Source organism: Vigna angularis, chromosome 9 (genome assembly GCF_016808095.1).
Source record: "Vigna angularis cultivar LongXiaoDou No.4 chromosome 9, ASM1680809v1, whole genome shotgun sequence".
In the NCBI taxonomy this organism is placed as follows: Eukaryota; Viridiplantae; Streptophyta; class Magnoliopsida; order Fabales; family Fabaceae; genus Vigna; species Vigna angularis.
This window is the reverse complement of record NC_068978.1, coordinates 7,090,327-7,106,197: the sequence shown is the minus strand read 5'-3', so window position 1 is coordinate 7,106,197 and position 15,871 is coordinate 7,090,327. Positions and strand designations below refer to the sequence as shown.

The 15,871-nt window shown below is 38.1% G+C and overlaps 1 protein-coding gene across 1 annotated transcript; it reads right to left on the bottom strand.

Annotated features, from left to right (window-relative positions):
- Window positions 1–2,737: 2,737 nt before the first annotated feature.
- LOC128193861 (uncharacterized) lies at window positions 2,738–13,220 on the bottom strand. Its single transcript, XM_052868049.1, has 12 exons — window positions 13,122–13,220; window positions 9,850–10,112; window positions 5,367–5,469; window positions 5,237–5,279; window positions 5,073–5,131; window positions 4,313–4,382; window positions 3,936–4,249; window positions 3,744–3,854; window positions 3,380–3,513; window positions 3,198–3,302; window positions 3,056–3,131; window positions 2,738–2,967 (listed from the first exon to the last, which is right to left on the bottom strand). The coding sequence occupies exons 1-12, from the start codon at window positions 13,218–13,220 to the stop codon at window positions 2,932–2,934; spliced, it is 1,413 nt and encodes a 470-aa protein (XP_052724009.1). The 3' UTR covers window positions 2,738–2,931.
- Between the last annotated feature and the right edge of the window lie 2,651 nt (window positions 13,221–15,871).

Genomic DNA, 15,871 nt, shown 5'->3' with positions numbered 1-15,871 from the left:
AAGCTCGAAGGCGCCACTATAAAACAGTTCAAAATTATAACAGTCAAATTGCTTCTCCATAACAACAAAGAAAACATTCCTGTTTATTGTCTACTTACATTGTTATTAGAGGATTCCATTTTCAACTCTAAAAATAGCGTCTGTCAAATATTCACCTACAATAGGAAAGACTGATCAACTTACAATTAGTCAAACTCCTTCCAAAACGCAAGTACACATACCATGGAGTCAGGAATCAAAAAACTCAGCTTTAAAACATAGATTACACAATCAAACTTACAATAAACGGGAAAACCAATGGCGGACATACATAAATGGCGAAAGGAATAAATGGGAAAACACGGGTTCGCAATGAAAAAACCGTCGTTGTCAAATCTCCATAAAACGAAAACGAACAAGGGCATATAAAATACCTTGCGATTAACACTCACCCCAACCGTCCAACGAACAACGCCGACGTTAAAAAACCGCTCCTTTGAAGAAAATGACAACGCTTGCCCCTTCAATACACTTCCTCCCAACACTTCAATGGTGGACGGAGACAAAGGACTTCAATGTCGGACTTCAATATCCCCTACACACGATTTCGCTGGCGTGCACAAAGTTCAGAATGGTGGACGCAAAGTTTCGGAGTTCTTTTGGTGGAAGGCTTCGTTTTCGAATGAAACAAATGTTTAGAGAGAGTTTCCAGAATTGTAAGGGCGCCAAAAAATCATTCCGAAACTACCCTCCAAATCAGGTTATTTACTTTTCAAATCTCCAATTAAAACAGCAAATCACACAACGACACGTGTCGTTGTTAATTTGTTGTCAAATGGGCGTTGTCGAACAAACATTTTCCTAATTATATATCTATAATTTGAGTTAGTTGTTATTAAACAACGAGTTCCAAATCCATATGAAAAAAACAATAAACCTGAACGTACAAGATATTTCTTTTTGTGTAACATAGGTATGAGAGTATTTGGTTACACCAATAACAATTCATAGTATGGTTTATTTTTATAATTAATTTTTTTTACGATTTTAATATTGTTAACAATGTTGAATAATTAATGACACCGTTACAGGGATTCCAGTGTGCTCTCGCACATTTTCTGGAAAAACTTTTCAGTATTTGGTGATATGAGTAGTCAAATCAATTCCTTTACGCTATCCTTCAACTGTATAGTCTCATACCTACACAATCTCTAAACCCTTCTCATTCCGGTGTATGTTCGATTCGTCCATGTGTCCCTTCCACTGGAAGTCTGCCAGGAGCCGCTCCTTGTCAGTGCCCCTGCACCATGCCTCTTGCATTGGCGATCACTCCCCGCCCTTGTCAGTGCCCGGGTGTCACATTTTACCTTTATTTAAAATGTTACATTTCATATATTTCACCTATTATGATTACATTTTTTTCATATAAATATCATTGTAAATAATATAAACATTTTGTGACATTTTATCAATATTATTGACATTTTTCATATAAATATAACGGGAATAAGTAAACTTATTATTACATTTTCAGAAGATGTTATTTTTACTTAATGTTGACCCAAATTACAGAAATATAGACAAACAAATTATGGACTAGGCTAAGTTATTTTTCTTCTGGATGGATGACCCCAACTTACTCAAATTTACAAGGATGACTCAATTGCACACTTTGTTCCCTTAACTTGAATAATATGTGTATTGTATGACAGTCTAATCAGTTATTGACCAAATTAAAAAGTGATGGAGAAACTCCATCAGAGCTTACTTGGCTAAGTTTTGGAGATGTCGAACAATTATGATAAAAAAATATTAAACATCTTAAACATCACTAATAATTAAATTTATTGATAAAGTATGTTTATCGGTTATTAGGTTATAATTAGGCCTTGATTTTATTGGACTAACCAAACGGTCATATACTATGTTGGAGTATATTTGAGAGGTAACTTCATACAACTTGGAGAAGGAGTGCTAAGGATTTGAAGACAACATTAACACTAGTACAATAAGGGGAAACGACAGCGGTTATTTTTGGCTATAGGCAGCGGTTTTTGAACCGAGGCATATTCAGGCGAGGTAAAAAGTCATACACTTTTGGTCTCGGTTGTCAACCGAGGCATATAGTCCCACTCTACGGCCTCGGTTCATCTCTAACCGAAGCATAAACGTTTAACGTTTTTTTAATTTATTTTTTTCGTAGCACATTAGGCCTCGGTTCTTCGTAACCGAGGCATAAAGCTCCACTTTACTGCCTCGGTTCTGCCCCAAACCGAGGCAGTAGATTCATTTTTTGTTTTTTTTTTCTCCTCCGCTATACATTCTGCTTCGGGTTTGACCATAACCGAGGTAGTAAGTGGGCTTTTGACCTCGGTTTTTACCAGAACCGAGGCATATAAGTACGTTTTTTTTTAAAGTGGTGTCTGTTTCTGCAACATTCCCAATCACAGAAACAGACCTGCATATCTTTTTATAACCAGAATAGTCCAGAATATTACAGAAACGTATATTTTAAATGAAATTCATATTAAAACATAAAATATATTGAATGGAATCATAAATCAAATTCTTAGAAGCATAAATCAATCCAAAATGTAATCATAAATCAAGTTTCAAGCATAAATCAATGCAATGTACATGTTGAATTTATAGTAATGTAGAAAAGCATAAAACAACTTAGAAACATAAACTTAAAACTTAGTATATCCTAATATCTACTACATACTATTATATAAATGAATTACATATCTTGCAAGTGTTTTCCTCACAAGTTGGATTGACTTCTCTGGAATTGAAGCAGTCCTATTAAATCTCTGCATAAAGTACAATGATTTCAATTAGTGTATATGAAATCCAAATATAGAGAACATAAAATTCAAACCTAAATATTACCGTTTCCCATCCAGTGGTGTAATGTGCACGAATGATGGTCATCATCCAAAACATAACGTATTAACCACATTCATATGACCCCATTTGTCTATTACACTACAATATATCATCATAATTATAAAATGTTAAGTAACATCATTTGAATGGAAGCAAATGTAACAAAGTATGGACTAAAATACCAAACCTTAAGAGAAACCCATGCAAGCTTTTTAGCTGTAGCAGTAGATCTCCCAGATAACATCATATGTGCTGCAAGGGAACTATCAAAAGAAATTCTTTTAGCATACATTTATATAAAAAAAAGGACCAGACATTGAGATTTTTACCAATCTACTGCATGTCTAAGAGGGCTGGGAGGAGACTTATGCAATGAACAAAACCAAACAGCCGTGTTCTCCGGTACGGAGATCACAAGTAGCTGCCAATGACACCTGAAATTGGTAATAACTTATGAATGATATACCAAAATTAATAAATGAATGTGTTGAAGTTAACAAACTTCACTTACCCATGTATATAAGGGAGAAAATATATCTCCTTCCCCGTTCCAAAGCAGGTGGTGATGTATGTCTGGATATCATCAAATTTATTTCTCTCATGAGTCATAGAAGGGTCAATGAACCCATATACATCGTTGAACCCCTTCTTGTTACTAACATCCAACAGATACCTAAAATGAAGAAATAATATGATGTAAGTAAGTTCATAAAATACCAATATATATAAAAGTTTTCATAAACTTACATCATCCACAGCTGAATGAGTGTAATATTAATTTCATCTCTCCCCGACGCAAGCTCCCTAACATCTTGCTGATGCAAGTACAATGGGATATGAGATTCTCTTCCAAATGTAGTAGAATCCCAATGTACATTCATTGGCACATCTGAAATGAGTTTAGCAAGCTCGTCTAATGCACCAAGAGGGTCATCCTCAGATAAATGAGTCTTCTTCGGTCTAGGACTTCCCTCTTGACCTATCTGCTGTTAAATGCAAAAATGGTTGTTATAACGTCAATTAAAAGTAAATATTAAAATTGAGAAGTATATAGTACGAGTGTTTACCGGGGGATTAGATACATGACCAACCAAATGTCTAGGCCAGGCGACAAAGGACCTAAATGCTTCTTCCACAGTGAAGAACTCATCTGTAGGCACAGGAAGAACGACATCCGCTATGACAACTTCATCGACCGTGACCTTGACCTCATCTTCTGCAAGTTGTACACCATGCACTACAGTGGTTGTCTCATACACTGTACCACGAGCCACTAGCATGGTCCCAGTATCAGAGAGAATATATAACTCACATGGACGAGTGTCATCCATGTCGTCCCCTGGGGCACCGGCAACTGAGCAACTTCCTTTACCGCTTCTACCTGTCAAATTAAATGTTAGTTTATGCAAAAAGTAAATTAGTAAGCAAACATAAATAACCTTACCTGTAGGGGGCACAATATGTTCCGCTACAGGAGATGGTGGAGGATGATTGCCATAATCCTCATAATGCTGCTGGAACTGGCGCGCAACCATTTCAGCAACTTCATCATATAACTCTGCTCGAACCTTCTTTGTGATCTCATGCGTCATCTCTTTTCTTATTTCCTCCTTCATCTTTTCGTATGAATATGGACGCGAGGAAGACCCAAAAAAATGTCGTATGCCTATGCCAGTCCCAGCAGCACGCACCCGTCCTGGGTGCTCAGGTCGTCCAATAGCTGTGGCAAGAATATCTTGACGACCTTCTTGTGTGAATTGACCTTGGGAGCTCTGCTCAACCAAGGAGTCCTGTCACATAACAAAAGTTCAAAGGATTTTTAATATATATGTTAGATATATAACAAAATTAATGTAATATAATAAGAAATGACATCTTACAATTCTTTCAGATATTTCTCTAGCAGACTCGGAAGTGTAGGAGCCCGATGGTCTCATACGGGCTAACTTCCACTTGTCGTGCCGAGATGGTGGTGAAGGAGGAGGAAGAGGGTCATCACCCTCAGAAAGTGGAAGTCTACTATCTGACTTCTGCTTCATTATTTTCTCTTCGAGCTTCCTATATCCACCACGAGACAGTAGGTGTGGATTTTTATTCTGAGCGCTTATTCCCTGTGCTTTTGACCTTTTTTCCTGTGACAAATTTAAACAATTGTCATGGTAGAGAATTATGAAGGATGAATTGAATGATTTTACTACACTTACCTGCCACGCCTCAGAAGAACGAAGCTCCACAAACTGACGCCATGTTTCTTCGTCAATTGCTGAATATTTGGAACATGGATTTTCATCACTTTTTGGTCCAAATATATATCTAGACGTCAATTTTGTCTTAAACCCTCGAAATCGTTCTGCAATTGTAGATAAACACCTATTCCTTAAGCTCTCGACGTTTGGCATATCAAATGTTATCTGCAACAAAGAAAGTAATAACCTTATATAAATACAGATTTATCAATATAATGAATATAGAAGATTGAGCAATATTGCTTAACTTACTAATAGATCTTGCCATATGAGATTCCGATCAGCCTCAGAAACATGGTCAAACGATGGAGTAAGTATAGAGATACGATCACGTGCCAATACTCTAAGGTAAGACCTAAATACATCTGCATTTGGGCCAGATGCAACTCCAGTGACCACGTCAATAATGACAGGTGTCCTCTCACCTGCATTTCTTCTAAGTATAAGCTGTCGTAACCTCGTTGCTCCTCTCGTCCGTCTAGAAGTGGTGGGGACTTCATCGCTTGACGAATGAGGTGACTCAGCCATATATCTGTCACAATAAATAAGATGAAATATAAATAAAACACTTATAAAATGTGCAATATATTATTTAACAAAAGCCATAAATATTTACAGAAACATGAAATTCATACATAATCATATCGATTGGTCATATATATATTCCCTCATTGTGATCTTCTCGTATTGCTTGTATAATTAGAGGGTCGTCATCCAAATTTATTGTCGTTTTAAATGGATGGTTGTCAGCGATATGAATATTACTTAGATTCCCTTCTTTTTCTTCAATTTGCCTTTTTCCTTGGAGAGCAACATACCAATGGTCAGATGCAGGATCTTTTACATAAAAAACCTGACTTGCTTGATATGCCATGATGAACGGTTCGTCTCTATAACCAACCTTTCGAAAATCAACAAGTGTCATACCAGATTCATCTATTTTGACACCACTCTTATTGTCTATCCACTTACATTTGAAGAGTGCAACGAAAAACTTAGTGTAATCAACTTCAAATATCTCTTCAATTCTACCATAGTATCTCATGGAACCAACTACAGGATTTTGATCTTTGGATGTGGAAAACTGTAGCGACTCAGCTTCTAGACTAACGCCACTATTTTGAACTGTGCTTTTATCATCCAAAGTTTTCGTATAGAATGTGCAATTATTAATTTCGTATCCTGTACAACATACAACATCAAACTTCAAGCCATTTGCTAACCAGAACAAAGTCTCAGAGGACCGTGATTCTTTCGAAACTTCAGATTTGAACCAGGACAAGAATGTTTTGTTATGCTCCATCAACTGCCATTTCTCTGATTGTCGTGGATATTTGTCCCTTACAACGGCTTTGTGAGCTTCCAAAAATGGGATCAATTCATCTGTGTTGTTTAATATGTATAGATGTGCTTGCATCAATTCTTCACGACTTTTCGTCACCACCTTCACACCTCAGATGCTTTTACTTGTAGAATATCTACTCAACCATGATGTCCGAGGGACTCCTATCGGATTTGCTTTAGCCATATACTCAGAGCAAAACTCAATACTTTCTTCAGCAATATATCTTTCAATCATCGAACCTTCTGGACGATATTGATTTTTGACGTACCCTTTCAAAATCTTCATATAACGCTCAATAGGGTACATCCATCTTAAGTATACTGGTCCACACAACTTTATTTCTCTGACCAAATGAACAAGTAAATGCACCATGATGTCAAAAAAGGATGGAGGGAAAAACATTTCTAGTTGACACAATATGATGATAATTTCGTTTTGAAGTTCATCTAACTTTGTAGGATCGATGACTTTACTACAAATTGACGAGAAAAATGAGCACAATCGAGTTATGGTCAGCCTAACTTTTTTGGGCAAAATTCCACGAATTGCCACGGGTAACAACTGTTGCATTAAGACGTGGCAATCGTGAGACTTCAGTCCAACAAGCTTTAAGTCCTGCATTGACACTAAGCTCTTGATATTTGAAGAGTATCCTTGTGGTACCTTGATACTCTTTAAACAAAGACAAAAACTTATCTTCTCTTGTTTGGACATTGTGTAACATGCAGGGGGCAAATAAGTACGTTTACCAATCTCTCTTGGTGCCAATTCTTCTCGGATCTTCATGTCAACCAAATCCAAACGTGCATTCACTCCATCTTTTGTTTTTCCCTGGATGTTTAGTAGTGTACCAATCAAGCTATCACAAACATTTTTCTCAACATGCATGACATCTATGCAATGTCTAACATCTAACTTTGACCAATATGGAAGATCAAAGAATATTGATTTCTTCTTCCAAGGGGTCGCTACAGAAGACTTCTTCGACGTTTTCCCAAACTGATGATGTACTTTATTAACTTTCTCAACAACTTCAAGTCCAGTAAGTGAAATGGGTGCATTGTCTTTCTCTTGTTCTCCATTGAATGCTTTCTTTAACCTTCGATATGGATGATTAGATTGTAAAAATCGCCGATGACGCATATACACTGTCTTCCTTCCGTGTTTTAATTGTTGAGCTGCAGTGTTTTCTTCACATATAGGACATGCTTTATGACCCTTCACACTGTACCCCGACAAATTACCATAAGCTGGGAAGTCATTAATGGTGCAAAATAACATGGCATGCATCATGAAAGTTTCTGAAGCAAAGGCATCAAATATTTCAACCCCATCAACCCACAACAACTTCAAGTCTTCAACTAGTGGCCTTAGATAAACATCGATGTCATTTCCAGGCTGCTTTGGACCATATATCAACATTGACAACATCATGTACTTTCTTTTCATGCACAATCCAGGAGATAAGTTGTAAATTGTCAGTATAATGGGCCAACAACTGTGATTGGTACTTAAATTACCAAATGGATTCATTCCATCAGTAGCTAAGCCAAACCTAAGATTTCTACATTCTTCACCAAATTGGGGGAATTCTTGATCAATAATTTTCCATTGCTTGGAATCAGCCGGATGACGAAGCATCCCATCAGTTGTTCTCTCATCTGCATGCCATCTTAGGTTTTTAGCGTCTTTGGGATTCGCAAACAAACGCTTAAGTCTGGCAACTAGTGGAAGGTACCAAACTACTTTCAAAGCAGAACCATTCTTTTCTGTGATGCCACCTTCTTCACCGTTGTTTTTTGACTTGTATCGTGATAACCCACATTTTGGACACTTTATCAAAACTTCATTCTCATTCCTATATAATATGCAATCATTCGGACATGTATGTATCCATTTATATTCCATACCCATCGGACATAGAATTTTTTTTGCATCATAATTACGATTGGGTAACGTATTTCCATTTGGCAGCATTTCATTCAACAACGACAACAATTCTGTAAAACTCTTATCACTCCATCCATTGCTCGCCTTTAAATTCATCAGCCTTAACACCGCTGACAATCGTGTGAACTTAGTTGAACCCGCATACAAAGGAGTCTCCGCATTAGTGGACATCGTTTCATACACATGCGCTTGGGCAAAAGCTTCTGCGCCAACATCGCGGATCATGTCCTCTAAGTTGTCTTCTTCTGCTTCATCTTCCATATCCATTGTGGAATCATAAACATTTCCAGTTGGAGAGACAGTTGGAAAGTCTGTTGATTCGCCGTGCCATATCCATGTTGTATAACTTCGTATGAAACCATCACAGATAAGATGTTCCCTAATATCAGTTGCGTTCAACTTCCTCCCATTCAAACAGTTCACACATGGACATCTGAACTTGACTTCATCATCACCACTTGTACTCGCATTACGTTGCGCAAACTGTATAAAGTCTTCTACCCCTCTCTCGTACTCAGTGCTGATGCGTGGTAAATTCATCCACCCTCTATCCGTACGCATGTTTACTGAAATTGTTTACACAATCTCAATAATCTTGAATGATCACTTTGATCGTGTTTGTATTCAAGGTGTGACCCTATCCCATTCAAGAAGATTCACTTTTTTTAGTTTATTAAACATATCAATTTTAAACAACATATCTTAAATTTCACAAAATTTTGCCAGCATTTCACATTGGTCTTCAGGTTACACGAAATGAAAGTGATTATAAATCACAATCAAATATGCACCCGAAGATCAATACAAAAACACAACGGCAAATTTTCATGAAATTTAAGACATGTATATTAAAATTCATATGTTATAATAAACTATAAAAGAGTTATTACTCTTCTTAAACTGTCCAACCGGACAATTCAAGATTCAATACTTATAAATTATTATTACCATCTCCTTCTATTCATTTGTAAAAAGTACATTTGTTGAAAAAAATCTAGAGATAGTAAACAATTTTTGTATTGAATCTCAAACGGGAAACTAAGGCTAATTCACAACAACAAACAATATATTAAAGCAAACAACTCATGATTTCCAACCTTAAACTTTATCTAATCAGCAAATCAACCAATTTAATACAATAACCATTATACCAATGTAATCATCAAATAACAATCTAATAAATATATCAATCTCACAACAACAATTATCAAACAAATATCAAATAAATATATCAATCTCACAACAACAACAATTTTATGATCAAATAACTATATAATTCTATTTCTAATTCTATTTATCACCAATATATCATCTCACAACAATTATTATCAAACATATATCAAAATTTTATTATCAAAATTTTTTCAATCCAACAGTGAATTCAACTAACCGTGAAATGCCAGAAACAAATGGAAGTGGACGAGGCACGGTGGCAATTACAGTGACGGAGTGTGACCGGCGGAGGCAACAGCGTCGTCGGAGTCCGGCGCGGAGGCAGCAGCGTCGTCAGAGGCAGCAGCGTCGTCGAAGGTGAGAGGACACGCAGAGTCGTGGACGGTTGAGGACGGAGAAGGAGAACAAACCGAACAACACCGGCGATGGCAGCACGAGCGAGGAGGGGGAGTGGCGGTGAGGAAAAGCAAAGTGGTGGAGGAACAGTGGAGAAGAGAAATGTCGCGTGAGGGAGAAGAAGCGTTGCAGTTCTGGAAATATAAACAGGCTTTTACCTCGGTTAACCAAATAACCGAGTCAGAAAGCTGCTACTACCTCGGCTATCTCCCAGACCGAGGCATAAACATTTCAGTAAATTTAATTTTTCAAATTAAATTTGGCTATATGCCTCGGTTTTCCGCCAACCCGAAGCGGAAAAGCCTCTACGGCTTCGGTTTATAGCAACCGAGGTCGTATCCCAGGGGCAGATCAGAATGTTCAGAAGGAGCAGTTGAGAATGTACAGAGGGCAGGCTATACTGCCTCGGTTCTGCGTATTGACCGAGGCCATAACCTCGTTTCGAAAAAGTTGTCAGTGGCAGCAGGCCAACGTGGCAGGCAGAGCAGGATATACTGCCTCGGTTCTGAGTGTTAACCGAGGCAGTATCTTCGTCTTTAAAAAGTTTTCAACTGAAGCGTCAGAGTTTTGTCATATTTTTAAACGTATATGCTTCAGTTGCATCTACGAACCGAGGCAGTATATATATTAGGCTTCGGGTGATTTAGAACCGAGGCATATAATATGTTCAGAATTACAGAAATACCACCGCCTTTTGATACGCTTCGGTTTTGACAAAACTGAGGCGTAATGTGCGAGTTTAAATCTGCTTTTTTTACTAGTGTAAGGGTTTAAAAGAAAAATATAACTTACAGATCTAATACTCGAAATAATATTCTATTTTGGTTTTCCAATTTTTTTTCTGCATCAATTAATTACTTTCAATTTTAAAATATGCACATTTAACCTTTTAATACTCTTTTTTTCAACTTTTTGAACCTTGATATCCTAATTGTGTAGTACAGAAGTCAACACTATTGTGAAAGTATAGTAGCCACGAAGTGCAAGAACATTAACCACAGTGACACTGTGATTTTGACTCTCTTTCCATCTACATCTACAGTGACTCTACCTCTGAAAAAAACTCCTACACACATTAGTATTCGATATTTTGGATTTCTTCATCAACTCAACTGCTAGTACTAATTTCTATATCTTTAATTGTGATTCCAGTGCACTCTGCCAATCCTCCATTATTGACTAACGGTCAGGGTTTTCCTTCCTTATTATTGATTAGTTTGTAGAAATTTGATTATGATTTGGTATCTTATTATAGTCTGATCATTTTCTTTTGGTTTCACTTTATTTTTTTTCTTTTATACTTTGTTCACTTGAATAAATTTGAGAGAGAGTGATTGAATGAATTTGAAGGTAAATTTTTTGTTGTTTATTTGAGTGAATTTAGAGATAAGTGAGAGTAAATTTGAAAGTAAAGTTTGTGAGAATTAAAATAAGATTTGATTGATGTGACAGATTAAAAAAATTTACTTCGAAATCTACTCTTACTTACCTCCAAATCCACTCAAATAAACAAAAAAAAAATTACTTTCAAATCCTCTCAAATTTATTCAATCACTCTCCCTCAAATCCATTCAAGTAAACAAAGTGTTAATCATGATTATACACTTCTTTTTGACATAATTTGTGTATTATGTGAGTCTTAAATTTAGATTAATACACAAAAGTGTTCAAAAGGTTTATGTTGGTTGCTTTGCTATTTCTAATTTGATAGAATTTTATTTCTCAGTTTTATTAGAATTTTTTTATTACTATCAACGATTATTAATTATTAGTTTTATTAACGAAAGGAGTTGAACTTTTATTTTTTTTAATTCTTTAAATTAGTCTTATATCTCTCAAATATTAATAAAGATAATTGAACAATAATTTTTTTCTTCTAACTTTTACTATGAAATTAATTTTATAACTTTGATAAAAGCTTGTTAGTAATTAATACAAAAAATTGGTGTGTATATAAAAACTTGTTAGTGTGACTAATACAAAAAGTTGGTGTATATATATTGGTATTGTTTGCAATTTTGATAGTAGCTTCTAGTTTCATATATATTTTATGTGAGATTTTGATTATATCTTAACAAATCTGATGTTAGATTGGATTTTTATCTCTCTGCAAATTTTATAAGAATTGTCATTTCTATGCATACTATTTTTGAGAAAATTTTGTCTCTTATTTATATAGCAATTATTGCAAGGATAAAAGGTGAATACCAAAAGAATACATTAAATATAGCTTGTGAATTACATTGATTTATAGTAGGAATTTAATACAGGGAATTAAATAAAAACTTGTTTGATAAAAGTGATAATCACTTTAGAAAATAACTCTTTTTAATTTTTTTTAAATATCATAATTGATCTAAGTTGTGATTCTATATTTTATCTCATGTTATTCTATCACTCCTATATTTCTTTTTTCAAAATGCTGTTGAAAATTATTTTACATAAAAACTAAAGTTCAAAAACACAATAAATTGGAAGGTTTCATGATTCCGCTATGCTTCTTAGTGGGTCATTCCGGAATGTGAAAAATTAAGAAGGAAACTAAGACAAGAAATTTCACTGGTGTCAACAGTGGTGTTATACCAAGTAACATAATATATTAGGAAATTTTTTTCCATTTATGTCCTAATTTTAATATTCTCTTTTTTATTTTAGTTTCTTTTCACAGAGAATACCTATGTTACACCACTTCATATATTTTGGTATATAAGGTCAAAAATTATACCTTAACATTTTACGTCACTTACGTGGATATCTATTAAAAGACATTTTCACACTTAAGTCAATTTTCAGTTATATTGATCGATTATTGTTTCAGTAGGGATGTGGAGACCAAGATACGAACCTAACAACCTTACTCTCTACTTTCTCTGTGCTGCCTTCACTATGTTATCTTTCTCTCTTCTCCAAGTCTCTGAGTACGGTGGGCTGGGTACCTGCAAAGGCACTCCGACGCTCAAGTCAATAGGGGTGTTGTTAGAACAACCAAATCTTTCTTAATTTTCTCTTAGGGGAAAAACGTACCTTTTTTCTGGTGTGCTTTGTGTATTTAAATTAACATAATAAACCGTTTACCTGAAAATCCGGTCGGTTACTGAAAATGACTGTTTAGAAGTTGTAACCGTCGTATCGTGTGCTGATACCGAGTCAATTACTTCCGTGATATATGGCCGTGATTCACGGCGCTGTGTAGCCAAGATGTGTAACTGCTTATCTGTAACCGCTAGATCACGATGTCGCATACTGTATGTCGATCATCCTTCGTGTCGACCTGAGTGGGCGACGTGTCGCACATATGCTTCATGTCGGTTGTCGAGCCTCAACTGGTCGACAACGCCACATGGTCGTATTTTATTACAGTCGGTTATCTAGTGGTCGACCACGCTATGTGGTCGAATGTCATTACGGGCATGAGAATGTCCTGCAGTGGTTTAATTGTCGTCGGGTTATTGGTCGACAATTGGAGGATTAGGTATCCTATAGTACATGCCCCCCAAGTCCGAGTAAATGGATGATGACAAAGTTATGAAGGACTTTTGAGTATTGTTTGAAGAATCGAGGAAACGTGGAGGAAATGAGGAGACGTGTATGACAGCTGTGCGTGGCGTTACGAATTTAGGGTTTTCCCGCTCCTTTAGGGAAGTGAGGGGACGCGAATTAGTAGCCGTTAGATTAAAAAGGATCCTACGGCGCCTGACGATTAGACGGTTTGGCTTCTTCAGCACGATTCAGAAGGGGGTTAGTCACTTTTGCAGAACAGACATTGAGAGTGTGCACTGCTAGCGAGATTGTTTCTTCGTCAGTCTCATTGCCTTCGCTGTTACGAGAATCAACCAGGTAACCCTAAAATCTCTTTCGTCTTAGTGTGTGTATTGTTGATCATGGAAGGAAGGGGGCAGGATATCGGGGGCGATATGCCGGGGCCGTCATCCACGGCGGAATGTTCCGAAGTTACCACGATACCATATGGGGAAATGGCATTTGTGTATGGAAATGTGTGCGGGGAGGGTCCAGGGGGACGCATAATATCTCCGATTAGCGGAGATGAGTACGCCTGGGCGGCGCGTGAGGTAAAAGAACTTAGGAGTCAATTTAGGAGTAGAGCTGTAATTACGGATTGGATTGAGAATAGTTGTGTGTTGAGGACCCTAGGGTATCACACCTGTGTGAAGTTGATAGCGTGCCGGGAGGATGAGAGGATCTGTTATGGGAGGGAGAATGCCTCTGATGAATTCTTTTACTGTTATGCTGCGCTATTCTATGATTTGTATGTGAGATTGCCGTTCACCACATTCCAAATGGATGTTTTGCGCACCTTGAACGTTGCACCGAGCCAGTTGCATCCCAATAGTTGGGGGTATGTACAGGCGTTCGGGGTGTTGTGTGGGGCGCTGGGAATTAGGCCTACTGTAGGTTTGTTTTTGTATTTCTTCAGATGTCGTCCGCTTGCGACGAAGGGGTGGGTATCATTGATTTCAGAACCAGGTAACGCGCTTCTAGAGCTGTACCTGCAATCGTATAGAGGGTTTAAGGAGAAGTTTTTTAAGGTGTCGATCACCGATGCTGGTCGACGGTTCTTTTTCGATGGTGAGGGGAATCCCAGATTTCCCTTATACTGGACGCAGGATCCTCTGAGATTTACCTCGTGGTCGGAAGATAAGATGACGATCGAAGAGTTGGAGGCTTTAAGTGTGTTGACCTCGTTGCCACGCCCCTTCTCTTCTCGTCAGATTATAGAGTGCCTCGAGTTCGATGACGCGGGGGCGAGGGTGTTTGGTATGTGCCTTTGCTTATCATTTTTGTAACTTGTTATGTTGTTGCTGACCATTCTGGATGGGTTTTGGTGTTTTGCAGAGATAATGGGGAGGAAAGGAAGTGGTCGCAGCTGGTTTCAGACCATCGACGACGAGAGGGATGAAGGTAATCGTCCGGGGTCGTCCATTGGGCAGCAACGCCCCCAGGTGCCACCAGCTGGTCCACCTCCAGTCGTAGTGGCGTCGGCTGAGGAGACAACATTAGCTGAGGTGCCTCTCGTGCGCAAAAGGAAAGCCAAGACAGTCGATACCAACCGCGAGGCCTCAAAGAAAAGTAAGGAGGTGGTTGAAGAAAATGAACGCCCCCTTCCGCAGGGCATATGGGATCGTGCCTTCATGCCGGGTCACAGGGTAGACCTCAACATGGATGCTTCAGAGAAGAAGGTGATCGAAAACATGAGCGAGCAACAGATTGCTGACAGCTTGCTGGAGATGAACACACGAGCACAAGCGTTGGCTTGGCATCTAGCGTATGCTTCGGATAGGGGTCAGATGCGGTCTGAGTTAGAGAAGGTGCGCGCTCAGCTGAAAGAGCTCGCCGAGATCCATGCGGGCTGTGAGGCCAGGCAGAAGCGTACTGAACAACTTCTGAAGGAGGGCGAGATACTGTGGAATAAGACTCGGGAAGCTGGCGTGACCCTCCAACAAGAACGCGATCAGATGGCCAGGGATCTGGATCAAGCGAAGAACTCAATGCTGATAGTGGCCCGAGAGAGGAACGCGCTGAAGGTAGAGGTCTTTGAAAAAAATGAGTTGATCGAGGAGCTGAAGGATGCGATCATGGACGAACATAAGAAGGGTTTCAGGAAGGCCTTGAGGCAAGTCGGGCACTTGCTTCAGGTATCAACCAAGGGAGCTGAATTTGACGTCCGGAAGGATGTGCATGAAGGTCTTCTGAAGCCCTTGAAAGAAATTCCGGACGACGTTGTCCTGGAGGGGGAAGAGGATGAAGAGGAGGTCGCCAACAATGAGCCCGAGGGAGCAACGGAAACGGACGAGCCCGCCAAGGAGACTGCTGAAGCTGTTGAAGGCGACACATCCCAAATTGTAATAGATTAGGATGTAGTAAGGATCTGTAC